Source organism: Pinus tabuliformis, chromosome 6 (genome assembly GCF_031772625.1).
Source record: "Pinus tabuliformis cultivar Carrire ecotype Pingquan chromosome 6, CPIR1, whole genome shotgun sequence".
NCBI classification, from domain to species: domain Eukaryota; kingdom Viridiplantae; phylum Streptophyta; class Pinopsida; order Pinales; family Pinaceae; genus Pinus; species Pinus tabuliformis.
Window position 1 is genome coordinate 1,828,718,507 of NC_142292.1, and position 26,586 is coordinate 1,828,745,092.

Below are 26,586 nucleotides of genomic sequence, written 5' to 3' on the forward strand. Positions count from 1 at the left end.
CTTTCCTCATATGTGCCTCTCCACAGTTCCAACATGAAATTGGATTTCTTTTCTCTCCAACCCTATGAGATTTATTCGTGGCCTTATCAACATAACATTCTTCTATATCTCCAAAGGTTTATGCATGTTGCAACAACTCGCGCATGTATGACAGGTTTTGTAGTAGCTTTGTGTTCAACCTTGCACATTCTACTTATTTTCTAATGAGCCTTTGATATTTTACTTTGTAACTCTTCAACTCAATTTTCAAACTCATGAAGGATTTTGTTCTATTAGGGGACCTTTTCCCTTCTTGCTCGTGGTGGACTTGGTCCATGTTGTGTTGTACCATATTGTTGTCCATCCCTTTATCTCTTATTGTAATTGTGTCTTCTTATGTTCTATAACACACACATAGATGTTAGATATATCAAGTATAAACATACTAACGTGTTACCTTGTCATGCCAACACTAAGCATGCTAGTCTGAAGTATGTTGATCAGTTGTTGTTCACACATTTAGAACCCATGTCAGTCACATATATCAAGAAATAAAAAGGATATATCAACATGTTTATAACCATATCATTGCGAAATTTGAAATCAAAATTTTACCAAGACTAGTAGCCATGACATCTGCAAGTTTAAAGGGCAACATACATTTATACAATAGTAAACAACTTATCAAAATAAATTTTAATCATTTATCTATGAGTCCCTTTAGGTCCAATGTTGAACCATGTTTTGAGCGCACATTCCATCTATTCTTGAGCCTATTCAATCCAAGAGTTGAACCATGCTCTCGTTCTAACTTTCTCTTCCGTGGCCCATTCATTCTAAGTGTTGAACATGGGTGCTCTGATACCAGTTTGTAACACTCCCTTCCACCCCCTTGTACTATCTTGGGTTGTGGAAGGTGTCACTTTATAATTAGCCTAACCCTTAAGATATGTTATGAAGATGCGGTTAAAAAAATCCTCTTTTTCCAACTTTGTCAAAACCAAAATAAATACCACCACCATGTTCAGCTTGTCGAGAGATTTTCGACAATATAAATTTTATTTCAATTTGACTCCGAGATTGAAATTTATGCCCTTTTAAATTTTTACCAATTAACTCTTGTCACTTCAGCAAGACACTACCATGTGGCACCCATGTGTGACGCACGTGGCCTTTTCATGTCACCCTTTTAGTCCACATCATCATGATCCTACTAATGCGGCAACTACGTAAAGGCCATGTGGCACCTCAACATCATCAATGGCTCCTACATGGCATCCATGTGGTCCCTTATCAGATTCCCATGGCACTGCCACATCAAATCAACTTGTAAATCCCACATGGTCTGATTTGTTCATGATTTGTGATGTTTCTACATTATATTCAGTTCAGAGGGTAAATCCGCGTGCAGAGATTTTTCACTTTGGCATATTCCATAAACCCTCCGACCTCTCGATTACCGTAACTCCAAAGGATATCCAGTCCTAGACCACCATATAAGTTTTTGTAAGCTTGCACCATACCTTACCCCTTAATGAATCTGATACAAACTGAACTCATAATTTAATCCGACCCCACACCAATAATTCACTAAATGGGCACAATTCGAATAAGTTGGACTCCCTCTAAAATCTAGATCATCACAAATTTGGTCCTAACAGGATTTTTGCAGGAACCCCGACCTCTCCGGAAATCCGGTGTCACGAACCTTTTCACCTTGTGCAAACTCCTAGATCACCTAGATCCCGGATACTTCCTTTGCCCACAAGAAATCTAGCCCTTGCACAAATATTCCCCCAAATTACCCTGGATACTCTACATTCTTCTTGAAAATCTGGATAGATGGCCATCCAACCCATTTCTAAAAATGCACAAGGCATGACTTGATGGGATTACGGGTTCCCGCATACATCTTCCAAACCCAAAATGCATCCATCCTGGATACATGGCCCTGCAAAAATATGTTTGGACGCAAATACAAATCTGATTTTATCAATACTTAGATATTCTAAGAGCTTCAAGGGACTTTCCCAAGGTTCTCCTTGAAGCACGACATTGCTCAGAACACCTATTTTACAGAGATAAAACCCTTATTCAAGAAATAAACAATATATATAGCAATAATACAATCAATGGACCCATCAACATCCCTACTATTAGGCATTGAAACAAACTAGCCATAGCTAATACTCATTGATAAACTCAAACACAACAACATCATATTAAACCACATAATGAATTCCAAACAACACTATCATGTCCACTAATATATCATACATTACATCATTCTCAATCCTTTACTAGGAAGGACAATCAACAAACTTAAACAATTAGATACCCATATTATATGTAGCATACCTAACAATGGAAAATCACACACTACAGTAGTCTAGTGAAGTCTATCAAGCAGTCATACATAACTATGAATATAGCTCTACATTTCATGATCACCTCAACAAACAGGGAGGCCTTCGAGCCCCTCATAACCATGAAGACACTCACATACAACATTCCATCATAGACAAATAGGAATACCGCATTCCTCCATTAGAAATGCATAACATTTTAGATGAAGCATATTAAGCAACCATGCATATTCGTGTAAATAACTCTGTAAATCATGAGGATATCAATAAACACATAGATCCATAAGTTTTAACATGATCATGAGAACATATCAGCAAGCATTCACCATAGAAATATAGAGATATCAACATTCCTCCACAGGTAGTACTAAACCATACACCTTAATATTAGATATTAAGCATTATTCATCATCCATGATACAATGGGTACAATTAACTATACTAATTTGTTCAACTTGAATGGCTGGCAACTGAGGGAGGGATGCCAACTCTCCACCCAACCATAAGCCAACTACACTGCATTCTTTCTTGTAGTTGGCCACCACCGGGCTGAATTTAAAGTTTGAGGAGTTAAAGTGCTCAAGGGAATTCATACCAATAACCAGCTAAACAGATAATTAAGAGGAGGCGTCACTTTGGGTCACACAAGCATGCAGGGACCGATTTACCAATCACACCATAAAGGCTTTCTGCAATGTTGTTTCTCGTGAGTGCTCCCACTCTTGTGTATATGCTTCGTTTGCATTCTCTTGTGCACCTCCTTTCACTCCCATCTATCTTGCATTCTTTGCCTACACCCCCATTTCTTCATGTCCCTTCTCTTGTCCCTCTCTTGGTTGTTGACTTCACCAACACATCTTGCAAGGATAGGGACAATATGGGTTCGTCCTTCACTTAGGATGCCCATACACAACTTCAATACTTGCACCAACAGACCATTTAATCTATCAGAGAGATAGGTAGGGGAATACATAAAGTGATTTGGGTTTAAACACTACACAAGCAACTACTCCTCCTCGGTGTTATAGGCCATTTTGTCGCATCTGGTCAATACGCCTGCAAACTGGATCAATCACCGACCATGAACATGTTGTCATCATCCCTAAACAAAGCCCTAAGCATGACCTTTCAAAATCCCTGAGTTTTTGGGTCTAACTGCTTCAAAACAGTTCTTTTAAGGTCCAATGCACCTTGCCCCTTTAGAGACAACATATTGGTCACATGCAGGCTAGGCAAATAAGATCTCGTCACAGACCTAATCTAGGTTTTTCTACCGTAGGTCTACCTGTTGATAAATGAAGGAATCAAGCTTATCTTTAACCATTCTCGAACACTGCTCTTGATGATCCTAATCAATGTTATCTAAAAAACCCAATCAATCTTCATGTCTTGGCAACAGAACCATTTGTTGGCATAAATTTTGATTATAGAGAACTAGGGTTTGACTATGGGTACCGACAAATAGCCTAATGTAGTCTAGCCCAATGTCGACATATTCAATCTTCCAAAAGGGAAGAAAGTCTCACCTGAGGTGTGCTGAGACTTATGTGTGATGATCAGGGTTGAGATGGTGACAATATATGTTAGATCAATTAAAACATTCATCATCGTAATTAGAATTCATAGATCAATTAAATAGCCTTTTATGCAAGAGAAAATAGACACATCACACATAACTTAACATAGAATCTCAAAATTTTAAAGTGGGCACATAAACACAAACACATCCATTCAGACAAAATACATAGTCAAGTTCCCTGCAATAATCTCCTCTGATCATTATCAAGCTTGATAAATTTTACATCTACAAATATGCTTTAGATTAGCTAGATTTGTCAAGAATCTTTCCCAAAACCCCATTACAACATCATAATTACAATAGGAATACAACAAAATTAGATTAGTATAATGTGAGTCCTAGTTTCAATAGCATGATGACCTTCTTCTGATATCTCCTCTTCTTGCGCAGCTCACCCTGCATGTCTACATATAGATTTTGGCCCATCGATCTTGTTTATATTAACCCACACTTGCTTGATGAGGTCAATTCTAAATCTGTTGATAAGATCCACACTTGCTTGGTCCACATTTGCTTGATTATTTCAACTTTAACAATTTGGTCCTCTGCTTGCCTTTTCTTTTTCCATTGTTGTCTTCTGACCAAATAAGATAGACTCTTTTCCAACTTGTGCTACCTATTCTTCACAACCATATTCCAACCAAAATTGACCCCAAAAAAATGAAGGACCCAACGTTATGTGATTTCAGAAAAGGTGTTAGCCAACACCCTAATGAACAAACTACCATTGATGAAACTAAATGGTAATAAGGGAGTACGTGAACACATTATAGATATGAGAGATGTAACTTCTTAGTTTAAATATTTAGAGGTCACATTCTCAGACTTTCCTTGTCTAATTCGTACTCAACTCCCTGCCTACAAAATCTGTGCCATTTAAGATTTCCTATAACAAACATAGGGATAAATGGTCAATTAATGGAGCATTGAACATGTGTGTTCATGAAGAAGGGAGATTGAAGCAGGAGAAACTATAAAGTGCTCATCTAGTGACTCATGGAAAGGTATGTTTAGGAAAAGGAAGGGTGCTCACTATAAGAAAAAAAATAAGAAGGTGGCAGTTGGTAAAGTTGGTAAAGTTGACAACAAGGTTGCCATCAACTATTTTTTTCGCAAGAAGAAAGGACACATCACGAAAGATTGTTCCAAATATAAAGCATGACTCGAAAAGAAAGGTAATCTCATTTCTTTAGTGTGTTATGAATCTAATATGGTTGATATTTTTCATAATGCTTGGTGGATTGACTTTGGTTCTACAATCCATATTGCTAATATAATGCAAGGTTTAATCAACCGAAGGAAACCAACGAAAAGTGAACACTTCATCTATTTAAGAAACAAGATGAGGGACCTTTAGACATATCCCGAAATCTAGTTTTATTTTAAATCTTGAAAGGATATTTTATATTCCTTCTTTCTCTAAAATCTTATTCTAGTCTCTAGACTTGTTCCCCGTGGTTTTAGTTTCAATTTTACTAAATCTACTTCTAGTCTTATCAAAGATTCGTTGTTGGTGATGGAACATTTGTTGATGATTTGTACAAACTCCATTTAAACCCTGCTTTTGATTCCAATTTTTTAACCTTGCATGGGAATGCTAACATTAAGCATAATTTTATGAATGAAAAATCCTCCATGCTTTGGCACAGGAGACTGGGACACATCTCCATAGAGAGAATCGACAAATTAATAAATGATGGAGTCCTTGGGACTCTTATTTTCTCCGATTTTGGCGTTTGTTTGGATTACATAAAGGGAAAACATACCAACAAACCAAGAAAGGTGCAAGGAGGAGTTTGAAAATATTAGAAACCATACACCAATATACGTGGACCATTTCTGACTCCATGTCTAAATGGTCAAAAATACTTCATCTCATTTATAGATTATCACACATAATTTGTATATCTCTATCTACTATTTGAGAAAAGTAAGGTCATGGATGCTTTCAAAATTTATAAGGGAAAGGCAGATAAACAAACTATAAAGTAATTAAAATCATGACATCAAACAAAGGTGGAGAATATTATGGAATGTACATAGGTAATATACAAAAACCAGGTCCGCTTGCTTACTTTCTTACAGAACACATCATTGTCGCTCAATACATTATGCCCAACTCATCACATCAAAATGGTGTAGCTTAAAAGAGAAATCGTATGCTAATAAACATGGTGAGGAGTGTGATTAGTAACTCCACTCTCTCATTATCTCTACGTGACAAGGCTTCAATTTTTTTGTATATATCCTAAACAAGGTTCCCACTAAGGTAGTTCCTAAAACTCCTTTCGAGTTATGGAATGGTTGGAAACTAAGTTTAGGACATGTACACATATGGGGATATTCTGTTGAGGTCAGGATATATAATCCATTAGAGAAAAAGATGGACATAAAGACAACTAGTGGTTTTTTCACTGATTATGCCAAAAGGTCCTTTAGGGATTCAAGTTTTACTATCCTTCCCATACACCTAATATTGTTGAAACAAGAAATGTAAGGTTTCTTGAGGATAATTGGTGGGAGTAAAAAACGTTGAAATTTAAATTTTGAGGAAATGCAGGCTCTGGTTATCATACCTGCAAATACAGATTGGTTAACTATACTTAAATACAATCCAAAATATGTCATTATGGAAGAACAAAAAAATATTGAAATGCCATCCCACGAGGATCAAGTTGTCAATGAACCTATTATTCAAATACTACAAAATGGGATGAAGAGATAGGATTAAAAAGATCCCCAATAAGGAAAGTTGCAATTTCTTCTGATTATGTTGTGTGCCTACAAGAGTTTGACCAAGACATTGGAATTGAGGAAGATCCAATCACATTTTCACAAGCCATGAGCAAATGAAACTCCAAGGTCTAGCATGGTACTATGTTAGAAGAGTTGGATTCAATGGCTAAGAACCATGTCTAAGATTTAGTTGCATTGCCCAAGGAATCCAAAGCCATTGGCTGCAAATGGGTCTATAGACGAAAAATGAATCATATGGCAATATAGAGCAATGTAAAACCAAACTTCTGGCCAAAGGGTTTACTTCGAAGAAAGTTATTGATTACCATGAGACCTTTGCTCTAGTTTATACAAAGGACTCACTTAAGATAATCATGGCATTAGTAGCTGATTTTGTATCTAGATTTGTATCAAATGGAGGTAAAAACTATTGATTTTCAGAGTGTCTTGTATATTGATAATTACTTCCAATAATTTAGTTATTTTACACTTTCTTATCCATAGTTCCATCATCATGCAATTTCAAAAAATACATCAACAATATAACATTTATGACAGTAGGATCACGAAGAGACAACTGAACAAAGAACATAAGAGTTTTGCCTAGGAAAACCCACATGGGAAAAGACCCAACAACCTTCTTCTTAGAAATATTTAGTTCAACTAGAGATACATCAAAGTCAATGCTTATGGTCACACTAAGCAACAAGATGCTTCCACAGGACAACCACAAAGATGCCAAGTCAGACCTCCTTCACTTGTCCACAATAGTCCTCCTTGAGCAGCTCGGTCAAGGTCTATAATAGGGCTTCAAAATCCGGTCTGATTTTCCACAATGGTTTGAACTTGATCACAGACTTGATTACACAAAAATATATGCCTTCATCATTTGTTTTTCTCCACAAAAAATTCAAGATAAATTACAGGCCTTTCTTCACAATAAACTTGGGATAGATCACAGATTTCACGCTTCAAGAATATCAAACTAGATCCTCAGGAAACTTGGCTTCATTCCACAAAGATCTTGGACTGGACTTCATTCCTTAGGAACTAAGATTTTACTTCACTTGTCATAAATTCATACTTGACTTCAATCCTCATAAATTTAGTCTTTACTTTTCTCCTTGTCTTGTTACAGAACAAAAAATATGCTTGATCTTGTAGTGATCTTAATTTCATTTTGAATGGAGGCCGAATGACCTATTTATATGCATTAGAAGGGGTCTGAATTAGTGTCTCTTAGGGCATAACTGACTTGACATTTTGTGGTGCCTAAAATCCAAATTTAAAATTTCAGTTTCATGCTTTTGAAAAGGCCATGAATAGCATGCCTTATAAAATATTCTTTTGACAAATCAATAAATAAATTCTCTTTTATCACAAGCATGAAGAACATGCTAAATATATTTTTTCTTTCATCACAAATATAATTTATATTTTATCTTTACAAGTACAAATTGTACATTATGAAGACCAACCATAGCTACAAAATTCAACAAAAACAACTTTCCTTAATGGGGATCTAGATGAACAGGTATACATGAGTTAGCGCAGAGGTTTTGTTCTATACAAAGAAAAACATTTGGTTTGCAGACTCATAAAATCCATACATGGGCTAAAATAAGCTTTACATAGAATGGTATTTTAAATTTCATGGTGTCATTTCTTCATTTGGTTTGATGGAGAACATCTTGGATCAATGTATATACCTAAAGATCACTTGGAGAAAATTCATATTCTTAGTCCTATATATGGATGATATTATGCTTGCCGATAATGATTTGGGCTTGCTACATGAGGTTAAACAAATTTTGAACAATTTTGATATGAAGGATATGGGTGAAGTCTCTTTTTTCATTGACATAAAGGTTCACAAAGATAGATTCTAAGGGATATTAGGAGTGTCGAAGGCCTATAGGTTTTACAAAGATTTTGCACGAAGGACTGCTCATCTAGTGTGGCACCCATTGTCAAAGGTGATAAGTTTTTTCTTAATCAATGTCTAAAAAATGATTTGGAATGAGAAAATATGACGACCATTCCTTATGCTTATGCAGTTGGAAGTCTGATATATGTGCAAGTTTGTACAAGAACATACATTGGATTTCAAGTTGGAATGCTAGGTAGATATCGACATAATCTAGGCAGTATTGATTCGAGGGATGCAAATGAAGTTATGCGGTATCTACAAGGCATAAAAGACTACATGCTCACATACATACAATTAGACCATTTGGAAGTGATCAAGTTTTCAGAATCATACTATGCAAGATGTCTCAACTCTAAAAAGCCTACATTGGGATATGTCTTCCTACTAGCAGAAGGTGTCATCTCATAGGGAAGCAAGAAATAGAAGTTGATCGCTGCTTCCACTATGAAAGAAGAGTATGTACCGTGTTATGAGGCTAGCTGAAGCTTTATGATTACAAAATTTCATCACAGGGCTTAGAGTTGTAGACTCCATCTCCAAGCGATTAAGGATTTACTGTGATAATTCCATTGTAGTTCACTTTGCTAACAACAATAAGAATAGTAGCTGAAACAAACACATTGACATAAAGCATCTTATTGTTAAAGAGCATGCTCAGAATCGTCAGATGACTATTGAAAAAAATAACACTAGGTTAACGATTGTAGATCCCATGATGAAAGGGTTACCACCTAGGTTTTATGGAAAACATGTGGAGCATATGGGACTCATTATGTCATGACCCTACCCTCACGGTGATCTTTCAATTGCACGATCGGGGGTGCGGCACCACCAACCACTTTCTTTTTAACAATACTCACGGTTGTGGACTACGCCTATTTCTATACTTAGTTTATTTTTCGATCAACTAAGTACATCTTTCATTAACACAGTGGAAACATTCACTTTAACTTCATAAACACATTATCATTATTTTAACACAAGTGCACAACAGAATAACTTGGGAGGGGCAACTCCCTGCAAATATGAGTTTGCCCGAAACAATGATAATACTTCAATTTTTACAATTTTACACCAAGTCTGCACCACCGTGCAACTTCGGCTTTTCACCGGGCAAAGGCGCCCCTCGGGCTGCCTTGCCAACCTTTGTTTGCCTTGCTGCATGAGTTCGTCGCACAAACCTTCCGCACGAACCCTTCGTTTACCGGCGCCCCAACTCGTCGTGTCGCCTTGCACGCGCCCACTGTTCGACCGAACGACTCGTCAAACTATCGTTCAGGTCACCCGTCTACCGTGTCGCCTTGCCGACGCCTTCAACTCGTCGTCACACCATTTCACCAACTTGGGCGCCCGTTCAACCGACTCACCAACCACTGAGTTCAATGTGCCACCGTTGTTTCACTCTTCCCGGGTGTTCACCTCAGCTCACCCGTCGTTTCGTCCTACCTGAGCGCACCCACCATTCGCCCGCTCGTCGTTCCACCGGGCGCGTTCACCGCAACCCGCCCGTCGTCATTCCACCGAGCACATTCACCGTGATCCGCCCAGCTCGCTGTTCACCGGGCACATTCACCGTGATTCGCTAACCCTTCGCTCGCCAGGCGCGTTCACCATAACACGCCAACACTTCAACCCGTTGGCGCCCTTGCCCGAGCTCGCCCTTCGGCGCCCTAGTTCAGGCTTGCCCGCCGACTTGCGGTCTTCACTTGGCACTCTCATGTGCACCCGCCCGACAAACCTAGCCCTCCACGTTCCGCCCAACCCGTCATCATGCTTGCTACTATCCGTTTGGCTGTGCCCTGCGGCCTGCCCATATGCGGTCACCCACCGAATGCCAAAACTTGCGGCGAGGGTGCTTCAGCCTTAGATCTGCCCGCACCTTCGCCAAATGCTTCAAACTCCTCCTCGACTCACCCTTGAACTCTCCTATGGAGCTTGCACTTGCCTTGGATGATTTTTTTCGAATCTCCTCCTCTCGCCCACATTTACTTATACACCAACTCGCCATTATGGGGTCGTCGTCCCATGGCCCAGTTGACCCACTGTTTGGCTGTTTTGGTTATTTCCAACGTCGGCCATGGTGACGGCGCCCACACTCTGGACCGCCCCACCATATAAGTTCGCCCACGAACTTTCTCCAACACTTAGACATTTTTAACATGACCCTCGCGTTTTCTCTGTTTCAGCTGGCTCATCGCACCGTGCGGGCGCACCCAGCTCACCGCCCTCTGCCCATCGTGCACCCATCGCCAATCGAACCCAACTCGGGGGCGTTACACCCTCCCCCACTTCAAGTCTTTGTCATCCTCGAAAAATCTTCATCCCAGCAACCATCTGTCACCAAGATAACCATCCACACAACTGTGTATATGGGTAATCCAGATGTCCACTACTCAACCTGTCTCATGCCATAGATATGCCACTGCCCTGCAAGGAATCATGTGCTGGTACCCCTCATGTCGGTGATTAGTTGTGCAGCTAATCCAACCATGCATCGCCTCCACAAGAACTCGTGCCCTTACATCATCATGATTGTCCACTGCATGCTACTTGTCAACCTGTGTCATCTCACCCCTAGATGCCTGCTCAAAGTGTTTGGAGACTTACTGCCATGAGCAGTTAACAATGAGCCTCATCCTCCATGATAGTCTAAGATGATGAGGAGGGTGCAGACCCTGAAGGCTCTCCCTCACTAATCAACTCAATCCACCTATCTGGATCCTCCACTTCCATTCTCTGCAAGTATGCCTCTTGATCCTCCATCTGAACATTCGACCTCACATACTCTTTGTCATCATCATCCTCCACTGCTTCCAACCTCTTAGATAGATCCAAGATGCTATCTGACAATGTTTTGATAACCTGTGACTGCTCTATAAGCTTTGTCTCTGCAACAGACAACCGCTTACAGATCTCTTCATCTCGCTTCTCATTCTCCATATTCATCGTTGTCAACTTACATTCGGGCTTAGTTACTCCCAAGGTTGGAACACCAATAGGTACATCCTCTCGTCCGTCGTAAATGTACAGTTTCTTCATATGGGGAACAATCATAACATCAAATTGCTTTATAAATTCTATGCCTAGTATAACCTCATAGTCATCTATCCGTACTATAGTGAAATCGACTTTCCCTGTCCATTCAACAAGTGTCACATCCACTTTTTCAGCCACACCAATCACAAAATCTGGACGAGAAGTCATTGCCTTCATTTGTGCCTGCACCGGTACAAACTTCAGCCCAATCCTTCTCGCAGTATCCTCGCTCATAAATTTGTGAGTTGCACCACTATCCACCATAGTAAGCACAACACTCCCAACCTTCATTTTGACATACTCCAATTTGTTTCTTTATGGGTCTCTCCTTAAGACAGCTTCCATAGCCACTGCAACTCCTAGAATCTGCATAACCCCTACAGAAGTTTCTTCTTTCTTCGTCGCATTGGACTGTGCCAAGGCAACCACCTTTGGTCTTGAAGGACAATTCTTCACCATGTGTGGTTCCTCACATATTCAACACTTCAACGGTTTCTTCGTCTTCGCCTTGTCATGTGATCTCGAAGGCTCCTCTTTCGTAGTCTTTTCTTTCGGTTTGTCATACTTCTTCTTCTTTTCATCGAAACCCTCGTTGTAGTGTTCCACCAAACGATCATAGCAACAAATGCCTCCTCAAGTGTCTTAATCTTTTGTCTCTTCACTTCATTCCGCGGCCAAGGTTTCAGACCTATGATAAAGTTGAACACCTTGTCCCTTTCCACCATGTCTGGAAGTTCCAAAATTGCACTTGAGAACTCTTGTTGATATGCCTGTAGACTTCACATTTGCTTTATATATTTTATCTTCATCCTTGTATCCCATGTTTCGTCTTGTGGACTGAAGTGGGTTTGTAAAGCCTTCTTCATGTCATCCCATGAAGTTATGTCTTCAACATTTCCATTGGCAATCTGATCCATTCTTCTTCACCACCACATCTTAGCATCCTTCGTCAAGAATTGAGCAGCTACCTTCACTTTGGTTTCCTCATTGGATAGCCCCAAACGCTCCAAGTATTGTTCCATATCCCATAGAAAGTTACCAAGATTTTTCACACTCCTCGTCCCGTCATAAGAATCCGGCTCTTTGACTTTGACATGAGCCACTCCTCCACTTGAGTTGTGTCTCACAGCCCTCTTCAAAACCGCGATCTCATTCAGAGCATCTTTAAGAGCTTGCTGCAATTTCAAGATTTCAGCCAAACCTTTATCTCTTGCTTCACCAATCTTCTTGACTTCTTCTTCCGTTTGTGTATACTTCCATTCAATATACTCGTATCGAACCTTGAGGTCATCAAGTTCCTCCTTCACCTTCGCATAACCTTCATGAACCTGCATGTTCTCGGCCTTCATCGAAGCCATGTCGGAATCCAATTCTTCCACATGATCCAATACCCTGTCAATGAAAGCTTCTCTAGCATCTTAGTTAGATTCACCCATCATAACCTGAGGTTCTTATGCCGTCACTACTATCTGTTTCCTTTTTGATCTAGTGTAGACCATAAACTACAAACTTGAATCACCTGTTAGATTCCTTCTTCAGGTATCGACCTCTGAATCAACCTGTCACGTAGTGAAGTTGTACTTCAACTCGTTCTCTAAATCAGGGCTCTAATACCAACTATCACGCCCCTACCCTGGCGGTGATCTTTCAATTGCACGATCGAGGGTGCGGCACCACCAACCACTTTCTTTTTAACAATACTCACGGTTGTGGACTACGCCTATTCCTATACTTAGTTTATTTTTCAATCAGCTAAGTACAAATTTCATTAACACAGCGGAAACATTCACATTAACTTCGTAAACACATTATCATTATTTAACACAAGTTCACAACGGAATAACTTAGGAGGGGAAACTCCCTGCAAATATAAGTCTTCCCGAAATAATGATAATACTTCAATTTATAATTTTACACCAAGTTTGCACCATCGTGCAGCTTCATCTTTTCACCGAGCAAAGGCGCCCCTCGGGCTGCCTTGCCAACCTTCGTTTGCCTTGCCGCATGAGTTCGTCACACGAACCTTCCGCACGAACCCTTCGTTTACCGGCGCCCCAACTCATCGTGTCGCCCTGCACACACCCACCGTTCGACCGAACGATTCGCCGAACTATCGTTCAGCTCGCCCGCCTACTATGTCGCCTTGTCAACGCCTTCAACTCGTCGTCACACCATTTCACCAACTCGGGCACCCGTTCAATCGACTCACCAACCGCCGAGTTCAACGTGCCACCGTTGTTTCACTCTGCCCGGGCGTTCACCTTAGCTCGCCCATCATTTCGTCCTACCCGAGCGCACCCACCGTTCGCCTGCTCGTTGTTCCACCAGGTGCATTCACCGCGACCCGATTGTCATCGTTCCACTAGGCACGTTCACCGCGACCCGCCAGCTCGCTGTTCACTCGGCGCGTTCACCGCGACCCGCAAACCCTTCGCTCGCCGGGTGCGTTCACTACAACACGCCAACACTTCGACCCGCCGATGCCCTTGCCCGAGCTCGCGCTCCGATGCCCTCGTTTAGGCTTACCCACCAACCTGCAGTCTTCACTTAGCGCTCTCACATGTGCCCGCCCAATAGACCTGCGCCCTCCACGTTCCGCCCAACCCGTCACCCGTGCCTGCTGCTGTCCGTTTCGCTGCAGCCTGCTCGTATGTGGTCACCCACCAAATGCCAAAACCTGCGGCTAGGGTGCTTCGGCCTTAGATCTGCCTGCACCTTCGCCAAATGCTTCAAAGTCCTCCTCGACTCACTCTTGAACTCTCCTATGGAGCTCGCACTTGCCTTGGATGATTTTTTTGAGTCTCCTCCTCTCGCCCACGTTTACTTATACACCAACTCGCTATTGTGGGGGCGTCGGCCCATGGCCCAGCCGACCCACTGTTTGGCTGTTTTGGTTATTTCTCACGTCGGCCATGGTGAGGGCGCCCACACCCGGGACGCCCCACCATATAAGTTCGCCCACGAACTTTCTCCAACACTTAGCCATTTTTAACATGACCCTCACGTTTTCTCCGTTTCAGCCGGCTTGTAGCATCGTGCGGGTGCGCCTAGCTCGCTGCCCTCCGCCCATCGTGCGCCCATCGCCGATCGAACCCAACTCGGGAGCGTTACACATTAACTTGTTTCGTGCTTTATTTGTTATGAACATTTGAGATACTATTCAATTTGATAATTGCAATTATGTTTTCGATGATTACTGGTATATATGTCTACTCAAATTTGTATACATAAAGGAGTAATGAATGACAGATTGTACATTGGGACAATGAAATTAGACCTTGAATGGGCATTTTGTTGCACATTCATAAAGAATTATGCCACATAAAGTGTTTATTTAGAGGCAATCAATGATATTGTAGTACATGGAAGGTATATTTCGTCTAATCGATTATTTACTACCATGATTCATTCATTGAAACCTTTTCTCTAGAAACTAGAAAGAGGAAATAATCATTAAAAAAAATATTATGTTTGTGTCAATTTGGACCAAGTGGAAGAATATTATAAATGTTTCTTATTGTGGCCTAAATTGCCACAAACCCATATATGTGGTTATATAACTTCCCACAAAGTGTTGGTTATGGTCGGAAATAACCACCTTATTAAGTCCAAGTTAGTTGATGATCTTTGATGGAAAGAACATCATAAAGATGGGTGTATTAGAAGGTTTCCTTATTTTTTCAAGAAATAATTTGCCTATGATTCCACCCTTCGACGCATTAAATCTTAGATAGATCAAAAGATCTCTCTATTGGATTAGAAAGGATTTCCTACTTTAAATCTAATCATCATGGTTGGAGGTAAGTTCTATTTTATTCAACATTAATTTTGATATTTGATTATGCATGTGTGATGTGTTTACCCTAGCATAGTCTCTTAAATGCTTATATAGTCTATAAGATTACAAGGCTCTTTAATAAAGTCAATAACCATGTTTCATAAAGCCATTACAGGTAAGCTATTTAGAAAACTATCATATAAAAAGACATTGAAAAATCTCAATAATAATTATATTAACGATAATAATTTATGTCTAATCAAATTGAATTGTCAATCCTTGAGATTATTATTATTATTATTATTATTTTAGAATTTCATCTTTAGACTTAAAAACATTAAAAATATATTTTTTATTTTTTTATTTTTTATTTTTTAACCACAATGAGAATTTTGTACTTACATGCAAGCGTGAGTCTGGATCACAACAAATACATTATGTAGTACATAGCTATATCTTCAATTTTTTTTCCTAAGCCTTCTTATCTAGCAAAACTACAAAATATTCTAGAGGGACTCCAAATTAGACAACCAAAAAGGAGGTTTTGTAGGTATATACCTTAGAAAAATGACCCATAAAGAAACAAAAGTTACATGTCATACTATAACTCATTAATGTAGTCCTTCATAATTGTGTAATGCCAATCCATTTAGCTCTAAGGAATAGGAGAGAGCTTGATTCAACCATTGATTTTTAAATCTCCCAATCTTAATTTACACCCTTCATTAGCACATAAGTCCACATCTTTATTGAGATCATAGAGAACATGGAAATATGCCATTGAGGATAACCCTTCCATTATTTTCCTAATTCTTTTCATTAGACTTTCTAATGTTTTGTCCCTTAGAGAGGAGCTTTTCACCAAATGTTGAATAAAGAGGGAATCTCCGAAAACAATGAGAGAAGTTACCTCTTTTTCTTTGGCTAATTGAATATCTCGGTAGAGAGCATAAGCTTTAGCTTAGTTGTTATTCGTGCATCCTAAATCCCATAAACACTGCACAAACTTCCTCAAGGCCATAAAGCACCCCTCCCCTTCTACCACCTATTAATTTTTTTTTCATGATCATCATAATATCTCGAATAAAATAAAATGAAATATAAAATACATAATCTCTCCAATCCAATAAAATAAAATGAAATATAAAATAAATAATCTCTCATATAGAATAAATACTCATTCCAATAAAATAAAGTATTTTAATAGAGAATAATAAAATATTTCTTTAATTTTTTTTTTAAAACCTAAATCACTAATATTTTAAATTTAAATTTCCATTTATTTAAACAAATAAATTAAAAATTCAATATTCAACTACCAACACAATATATAATAATTTATAACAAATCCATAAAAGAAATAACTCTAAATGATTTTTATTTTATATGTGTAAAAAAATGTTTGGACAGTCACATAGATCTTATTTTTATTTTTACATATAAAAATGCAAATGCAAAACACAAAATCATTAATGATAAAAAAGTACAAGAAAGCTAAATATTCTCTGAAAAAAAAAGCACGGAAGCATATAAATTCAGCATTTGAACGCATTACGAATATATTCTGCTCAGTGAATGTTATGGCGGTTTCGCTCTTTATAACTATCACTTGGCCCTCTGGGTTTCCTCCATTTGATTCTCCATCATCAGGGCCTCCATAGAGTGGCTGTTGGTTGGTTAGGGTTTCGTCTTGATTTCTATGGCACCCTAGGGCTTTCATTCTTTCCAAGTCTTAAAGGGGCTTTAAAAGCTTGGGGTCGGATCAGAAATGGCGACGGCAGACAGTTCGTCCAAGGGAGGAGCCATTCACTGGAAGAAACTGACAGTCCAGGGGATGCAGGGCGCCATGGACGCCAGAGGTTTGAAATCTTCTTCGTTTGCGGACCGCGAAAATGAACAGAAGCCAGAGGAGAATTACGCAAACAAGCTGACCGTGGTTGAATCCGGTGGCCGTGAATTGCAACAGAAAATTCAGCAGGACGAAGTCAAAGAGAAATCTGGAGATGCTCAACGGAAGCAAACGTCGGTCGAGTCCACGGAACCAGAGACGACAACAACTGTGGTTTTATCTTCCGCCCAGGTCAAGAATGCGACAGAAAAACCTAATTCTGATCTGGAAAGGAGGCAGCGGAGAGCAGAGCGTTTTGGGGTTTCGGTTCAAATGTCTGAAGAAGAGAAACGGAGGTTCCGAGCTGCAAGGTACTCACTCTTCTTGTGCATCTCTTTGATGAATTTAATTTCAGTTGGTTAAAGACAATGGCTTAGATCGTGGTTTTTAAACATCGTGTCCGTTTATTCTTTTTATTTTTTGCGTGGACTTTTCCTCTCTATTTTTTCGGAAGAGTGGGTTTCCGGCATAGAGGAATAACTAACAACTGTTTCACAACCAGAAGGTTCATACCAGACTTGACTTTATATGGTTTTGTGTTGGTGTACCTCAGTATTACCAGAAACAACCAAGGATTGTTCCGGGGTATTTTCTGGTCCATTGCAGTGTTTGAAAAGTACAACCTTAAACTCGAAAGAAATCACAATTGTTCTGATGTAATTTAATTTATAGCATTGATACATTATATATTGTGAGTTACTTTGAGTTCGAAATCACTAGATTATTTCGTATTTGGCACAATTTCCTTAATGCAAGGGCGTTATTTCTTCCCCCAAACCCTTTGGCCCTCGTTTCTTATTTTGTTGGCCCTTGTTTCTCATTTTTTTTACGTATCTTGTTTCATTTACCCTTTTTGGTTTATGGTAACATAGGGTTAAGTCATACCACTTTGGTGATACAGAGCTTAGTGAGAATGGAACCCTGGTTGGCATTCTATTACTTAGTGGACGTTACCCTGAACTGATTTGATTGGCCTATGACTCATGTTTCATTCCATTAGAGCTGGATTAGCAATATCACCATTATGGGACAAAAGTCGTCATAGAATCACTATGCGTAAATCCTCTTTGGTTTTAATTGATCTATGGCATAAGAACAAACTTCCTTTGGCTCAAGTGCAGGTTTGAGTGGTAACGATAATAGGTGTAACTCATACCACTTAGGTGAATTAAATCGTAGTGAGGAAGGGTCCTTGGGCAGCCTATGACAACAACTTTCCTTCCATTAGAACTGATTTAGTAATATTGATCACTATTATGAGAGAAAAATTGTCTATAGAATCACTATGCCTAAATCCTCTTTGGTTTTGTTTGATGTGTGCGTAGAGCAAACTGCCTTTGGCTCATTATGTGAAAATCTCATGGTACTCACATCTAATGCTATCCCTTTGTAACATGTAACACATGCCGTTAAGATGGGATAGTGATAAGTGAACATTGGTGGGTTGCTTTTTACTCACTTGACCTCAATAGTTAACCAATGCCTTGTTGGTCTATGACTCATAGCAATTGAATTAGCAACATTGATCTCCATATTTATAAAAATGGCCTGCAACATTGCCATACCTAAGCTCTTTTTGATCTTGATTGATGTGTGCGTAATGTGGACCTCCTTTGGCTTTAGTGTGAGGTATGAGGACTAATTGTTCTACCAAAATAGCTTAGGGCTTTCACTTGGTGTCATCACTTTGTAATACATGCCTTTTGATCTTGATTGATGTGTGCGTAATGTGGACTTCCTTTGGCTTCAGTGTCAAGTATGGGGACTAATTGTTCTACCAAAATAGACTAGGGCTTTGTAATACATACCTTTCATATGGGGAAACCTGTAGCAAGAATGAAATCTTGGTGGGCAACTAATCACTCTGTTGATTGCACTAGTGAATTAACACCCTTTTAGCCTATGACTCAAAGTTCAAACATTCACTCCATTAGACTTGAATTAGTGACGTCAATTACCATTATGATCTGTTGAATTGCCATGTTGAAATCCTCCTGGGAATACCTCAACAAGAATCAAATGGGGCATTCCTCAACAAGAATGGTTGAGTGGGGCATACCTCAACAAGAATGATCGAATGGCGCATACCTCAACAAGTATTGAACTTGGGTGGACAAGTTATTACTCCATTGATTTTTGCCACTTCATCAATGCTCATTGACCCATGACTCAATCTTTGACTTCATTATTGATATTGATTATTGTTATGATACAAAAATTGCATGTGGAATTGTTGTTTCTAAGGTTAAAATTTTAAATCATATTTGGTATTGACTAATCTATTCTAACTCTTTCTCCAAAATTTCCCAGGACTTGCATACGACCTCATATAGTTGTAAGATGTGCCATTCAATTTTGGGGTAGACCATAGCAAGAAGAGAATCCTTGTGTCAATTTATTGGTTTGTGAATCTCATGCACAATTCAATGCTATGTTGGCCTATGACTCCAACTTGACTCCATGAAAATGGAGTTAATCACCATTATTATACACATTGTTTGTGGAATTATGATGCTAAAACACTCTTTGGCCTTCATTGATATTTGCCTTTTATATTCAACTATACTTGTTTGCAAACCATTTAAGGGGTTGTTATGAGTGGGTGAGGCTTGTGTGTATTGCGATATTGTGCTTCCATATTTAATATGTTAAAGGAGTTTTCAAAGTATTCAAATTTGTTGCCTTTATGAATTTTTTTTTAACATCTAAATGCTATGGTGGGCAAGATTACCACTTACATTCTTCATAACTACAATAAAAGTTGAAATCGACTCTTTACATATGTTTTCTAGGACTAAGGTTTTCGTTATAACGACCAGTTGTCAACCTTGAGCTTTACTGCTTTAAGAAGGCCTTTGCTTAAGTCCATCTCCATGCAGATCCTTGTGCATGCATGCATGTTCTCTTTTGGCTCACTTCGATCTATGTATTTTCCGATTACATTTCCTATTGCTCTTATTGAGTCATCTCCCTAACAATGGAGTGGTAGTGAGGGAGACGAACCTATACCAGGACCGCTTTGGGGATGTGGAGCTTTGGATCAAAGTTTGGGGCCCCTGTCTTTAAGTAAAGACCTCTCGAATCCATGAAGTATGGCCATTTTTGAAGATTAAATCTCTATTCACGTTGGGGATATCGAGCTTTGGATCAAAGTTTGGGGTCCCTCTCTTTAAGTAAATACCTCTCGAATCCATGAAGTATGACCATTTTTGAAGATTAAATCTTTGTCTTCCTTAGTTTCGAAGTAGGTGTAAAACCTTCTTTTGCAAAAGTGGGTTGAGATTTGCCCCTTGATTTTGGTGGACGAGTTACGCTCAATCCACTTGTACCAATTTTGGTGAAGGCTAGGGACCAGTGAACTGCCTACCATACCTCGCTCTGTAAGGGAAAGAGTTGCCTTGTGAGGAATTGAAGGAGGCAAGTCGATTTCATGGATGGATTCCAAGTGTTTGACAAACTTTGACATTGCAAGCTGATCGTGTAGAGGATCGAGGGAGGAGACCAGAGAGAGGAAGGTCGCTGCTGTAGGGTGAAGTCGGGGGGGGGGGTGGTCTCCTCCCAGAGAGGACTTTGGAGGGGACATGGGAGCTGACAGGAAGCAGAGGCGATCATGGGTCAGCAGGATTAGGGAGTCGATAAGCTCAAGCGCACGACCTGCTAGTCCATCATCCCTGATTAAGGTTTTCTTTATCACTACAATGCAAAAAAACATTTTTTTCATTTTCATAGAATTGGGCACTATGTGGTTGTCTTAGAATCATCTTTAAGAATGTTAATGAGATTCATAAACAACAATTTCATTCACCAACAACAATTTTTATACATTGATGACGTAGTCACTAAAACAATGAGGGCACAATAATGGTTATATAATGGTGGAGTAATTATGGAGGCTTTAAGAGGACACACAAATGTTGGGTAGGTGTTAAAATTGGCAACTGGGCCAAACTCCATGTGGGTCATCTTATTTATGGCAATTGATATTTTTCTTGGATCCCTCTCTCCCAGAGGTGTAGGATTGATCTAAAGATCATCCGATTCCAATAAGTATTCATGGAGATATGAATATATTTGTGCTATGGAACAATTTGTCAAGGTCGGTCAACAACCAAATAACCCCCACGTGTGCTCAACCTTTTAGTATGAAAGGAGGTGACTTGATAGTCATTTAGACACACTTACTCTTGATTTCTCTCCACTTGTTTTCGGTTTTAGTGGAAGAGAATTCTAAGGGGAGGAAGCCCTAAACACAGGTCTAGAAGGAGTCCCTATTCGCAGTAAAAGAAGGATGCCCTAGCCGCAGGTCTTGTGAAGGTTTGGCCACAGTTCAAAGGGAGATTTAGCACGCCTAACAGTTGTCACTAAACACTGTCTTATCATATCCTAGATGCCCTAATCTATACGCTGTTTGAGACAACCCTTAGACGCTGGAAAAGAGATGTCTAAAGGATGCCCTAACCAACAAAGAGGGATAGAACAGTGTGGTGTTTTAGGGCTATTTCTAGGGTATGTTTGAGGGCCGAATTGCTGTGAGGGGAGGCCGAGACAGCTCCCTAGAGGGCCGAGGCAAGGAGAGGTTGGTTCAGCCTGCGTGGAGGTGTCTTGGGTGCAAAATTCTTGAAGGAAGGGCAACATATGGTACTGTAGGTAGGCAGCAGGTCCTAACTCTCTTTGGAGGGTAGCGTGGAGCTGTTTAGGGGCTATCTATGCCCAGGACAGCAGCCAAGGGTGCCAACACCTCTTCAAGACTAGGCCACAGCAAAAGGGAGACTGTTTGTGTAGGTATTTAAGGGTTGTTGCAACATGCACATGCCCTAACCAGGGACAACAGTACAACAGACTTGGAGCAGCAATTGTGTCATGTGTTGGGTCCAATGTTACTTGGGAGCGGGAGCGGGAGCGACCATTTTCAGAAGCTCCCAGTTTGGGGGCGAATTCGGGAGCGATTTTATATATATATATATATATATATATATATATATATATATATATATATATATATATATATTTTTATATTTTTTAATTTTTGATACATATATGTCAAAAAAAACATGTAGAATGATGAATTAGACATAAAAAACATAAAAAAACATAGATTGATCATTGAACCATATCACATCAATCATCTAGAAATTATAATCGTCATCAACCATGTCCACAAGTTAGTAAAATACATATTACAACTACAACATATTGAGTCTTATAAATCATGATTCATCAAATTCAATCTTAAAGTTTCAACTTCAAGTTTTCAGAATTGAAAATTCAATAACATTTATCATCATTGATCACTAAAGTTGTACTTGTAAGCTAAGTTTAACCATTACAAGAAGTAATATCGAAGATATTTCTAAGTCCTAACTTCTAATTGTTAACATGATATGAAATGTTAAAAATTTATAAAATGAAACATGAATAATGAGATGAAATGAAACAACTTTAGTCTTTCACAAAGCATCATATTCATAATTCACAATCATTACCAATGAGTTATAATTGCCAAGGCCCAACTTCAAACTTCAAATTTTCATTGTCACAGTGATATAATGTTTACAAAAAATATTATTATGATATGAAAGAGTCAAGAGTCAAGAGTCAAGGACTCAAAACTCAATAGTTATGAAAACTAAAGTCTAATAGAAACTAAAAAATACAAGTAAACTATAAATCTACATGCCCTTGCCACGAGAGTCTCCAGGAGTATAAGCAGGTCGTGGTGGTCTTCTAGGAGTCTCCCGCACAGACCGACGACCAGAACTAGAACCTCTACGCGAGGGTGTAGATGGAGGTGGCGACAGCAAAGGAACAATACTCGGACCTCGAGCACTGCTACTGGATGGTGGAGGTGGAGGTGGAGGTGGCATGGCTGCTGCAGCTGCTTCATTTTCATCCCTTACAAGTTCCTCTTCTAGTTCTTCAATATGTACAATGCCATCCTCCAAATTGTCATCCTCTGGGTGATTGTCCCAAATTTTATATGTGGGATCCTCATTAGCCCGATCACAGTACTGACTCAACAACCTTGTTAAATTTGGACAACTAGGTCCAAACTCCATGTTCTGATGCTCAGATTAAGAGGCTAATATTTTTGTTGGATTCCTCTTTCTGAGAGGTGTAAAATCCATATAAAAATAGTCTTAATCCGATGAGCAGAACTTATATTTTGAATTTATTATTCTTAATAAATTATATGTGCAAAGGTCAGCCAGTTTTGTAATGTAGGCTCACATGCCCAACAGATGTGTCACACACCCTCATTGATGGATATATATATACAAGAAAAGTTGGAGAGAATTTGATCACAAAAAACAACTCACATCTTCCTCTCTCATCCTAAAAATTACGAGCTACCTGGAGGACGAATTTCAGCCACACGTGGGAAGGACGAAGAGGATTTTTTCTGCTGCTAGGGTTTCGCAGAAGTTTGACCAGCGTTGACTTTGGTCAACGCTTGGTCCAAACAAGCTGAAAACTTGTGGGAGGTTCGATTTTTGAAGGCCATACTACCTGGCACAAAAATCGAGGTCAAAGGGTTGACCGTTTTGCTGCTGCGTTGACTTTTAGCTTGCTGCCCCTGCGTTGACTTTTCAGGACAGCGTTGACTTTTGTAGAACTGACTTGGGTTGACTCATCTACTGGTTGGAGGGTTGTTGTGACACACGCTGGGCTGGCTGACCAAAGGAGACTTTGCTGGTTGAAGCATCCTGTTGACCGCCGAAACAAACACATACATTTTTCTTGTTTCTGATTTGTCTTCTGTAAGATCTGCTTATATGTTCTATCTGCATTTTGCTTATCTACTTGTATGATTGCTGTGAGAAAAGTGAAATTGCTCTTAGCATAGAACATCTACAAAACTTTACATGGTATCAGAGCTGAGGTGAAGACAAACTCTATCTATAGCAACATCATCGAAGGAAATGGATTCCTCTAAGCTTGAATTCAGGGAGAATGACAAACTGACTGGAAGTGATGACTTCCATGCCCGGAAGATGTTATTAGATCTCAAATTAGAAGATCATGATCTCCTAGATCATGTGAAAGGGAAGATTCAAGAACCTCCATCAAATGCCTCTGCTGCTGTTAAACACAAGTATAAGAAGGGAGAAATCAGAGCAAAACTGCTGATCAGGGAATCCATAAATAAGAGTCTGGTTGCCTACATATCTGAACTAGGCACATCCAAGGAGATGTATGACAAACTGATACTTATGTTCCGAGTAAACAATGTGAACCAAGTGCTATTCCTCAAGAACAAGTTGAAGAATATGAAGAAGGGCCGAGACGAGTCTATTCAAACATTCTTTATGAAGTTGACCGAAACCAGGAACAATCTGCTAGCTATTGGGGAGACAATAGCTGATCGTGAGATGGTTCTCACCGCACTTGGAGGACTTCCATATGAATGGCAAGTATTCACAACTACCATTCTCAACAATAATACCATCCCTAACTTTGATGAGCTTCTGTCTAGATGTATGCAAGAAGAAACAAGGATGAAGGAATTTGATAATGAAAGAAATGCTGCCTATGTTGCTCATTCCCGAAAGAAGAACTCTGGTGGTTCCAAGGACAAAGGAAGGACTAAGACTCAAAAGAAGAAGGGTAAATGTTTCACCTGCCATAGGACTGGACACTATGCTAGAGAATGCCCCTTCCAGAAGAATTCTCCCGATAGTGACGACAACAACAACAACCGAAGGAATGGGAATCAAAGAAATGACAAATCCAAAGGAAAGAGGAAGGCTCACTTTGAAGGAAACCATCCACCTTCTAAAAGGACCAGAAATACCAGGTATGAGGAGTCTAATGTTGTTGATAAAAGAAATGAGTATATTCTAATATCTGCTCTCTCAGCTGCATCTCCGCCCGACACTATGGATGTCTGGCTAATCGATAGTGGTGCCTCAAGACACATCACTGGATTCAAGGAAGCACTTTCTGACATGGTTGAAAGGGTTACTAATCTAGAAATTACCCTTGGGGATAATGCCACTTATCCTGTGAAAGGGACCGGGACTGTGACCCTCCACTTGTCTCAAGGACAAGTCCTCCATCTACAAGATGTACTCTATGTACCCAAATTGAAGAAGAACCTTGTGTCTGTATCTGCCATGGAAGACAAAGGATTCAATGTAACTTTCTCTGATGGAAAGGTACTCATGTGGAAGAAGAGCTTCAAGGAAGCTATCTCAATTGGTTTTAGAGTTGGTACACTCTACCAGGTTGGAGGGAGTCCGTTGGGAGCTATGACTTGTGATACTATTCGTCAAACCGAACTATGGCACCGAAGATTTGGACACCTTCATTACAAGGCTCTTCCCGAAGCAAGGAAGGTGGTGACAGGGATGCCTGATTTTGGAAATAATCATAAAGGTGTATGTAAGGGCTGTGCTGAAGGAAAACATACGAGGGGACCTTTCCCCTCAAGTGTCACAAAGACATCTGAGATATTGCAACTGGTCCATTCTGATCTTTCCGGTATGTTGCCTGTAACATCCCTGGGGGGATGTTCTTACTATATGACATTTACTGATGACTTCTCTCGCAAAACCTGGATATACTTCTTGAAGAAGAAGGATGAGGCCTTCATGTGGTTCCGTACCTTCAAAGCCTTGGTGGAAAATATGACCGGAAAGAAGATCAAGATTTTGAGGACTGACAATGGCACTGAATATGAGTCAAATGAGTTCAAAGACTTTTGCAGAGAAGCTGGCATTAAGAGGGAGACTACCACTGCATATACTCCTGAGTAGAATGGTGTTGCTGAACGCAAGAATAGGACTATTGTGGAAGCTGCCCGTGCCATGCTATGTGACCAGGGTCTTCCAAAGTTTCTGTGGGGAGAGGCTGCAAATACTGCCGTGTACATTCAAAATCGATGCCCTCATTCCGCTTTGGACTCCAAAACTCCCGAAGAGGTTTTCTCTGGTAAGAAACTTGATGTCTCACATTTTAGAATTTTTGGATGTCCTGTCTATTTTCATGTGCCGAAAGAAAAGAGAAGTAAGCTGGACGCTACTGGGAAGAAAGGAATGTTTGTGGGCTACAGTGAGACTTCTAAGGCATATAGAGTCTATGTACCTGGTCAAAGGGAAGTAGAGATAAGCCATGATGTCACTTTTGACGAAGATGCTTCCCTGAAGAAAGTAGTAGATCTTCCTAGATCTGAAGAAAACCATGAAGAAAGACCTGGAAATCTGGAAGAACCCCAGGATGAGACTATGCCTGATGTTGAAGAGCCAATGGACCCTATTGATCCTTCCCCTTCTCTAGGAAAGAGGCCATCATGGC

General features: G+C 39.8%; 1 protein-coding gene across 1 annotated transcript in view; it reads left to right on the plus strand.

The window, feature by feature from the left end:
- The first annotated feature begins 16,940 nt into the window (after positions 1-16,940).
- Positions 16,941-26,586, plus strand: part of LOC149266306 (uncharacterized) — a 69,235-nt gene continuing 59,589 nt past the window's right edge. The window contains exon 1 of the mRNA XM_089430235.1: positions 16,941-17,603. Within this exon, the coding sequence (XP_089286361.1) occupies positions 17,173-17,603 (431 nt within the window). The 5' untranslated portion in view covers positions 16,941-17,172. The remainder of the gene's footprint in view (positions 17,604-26,586) is intronic.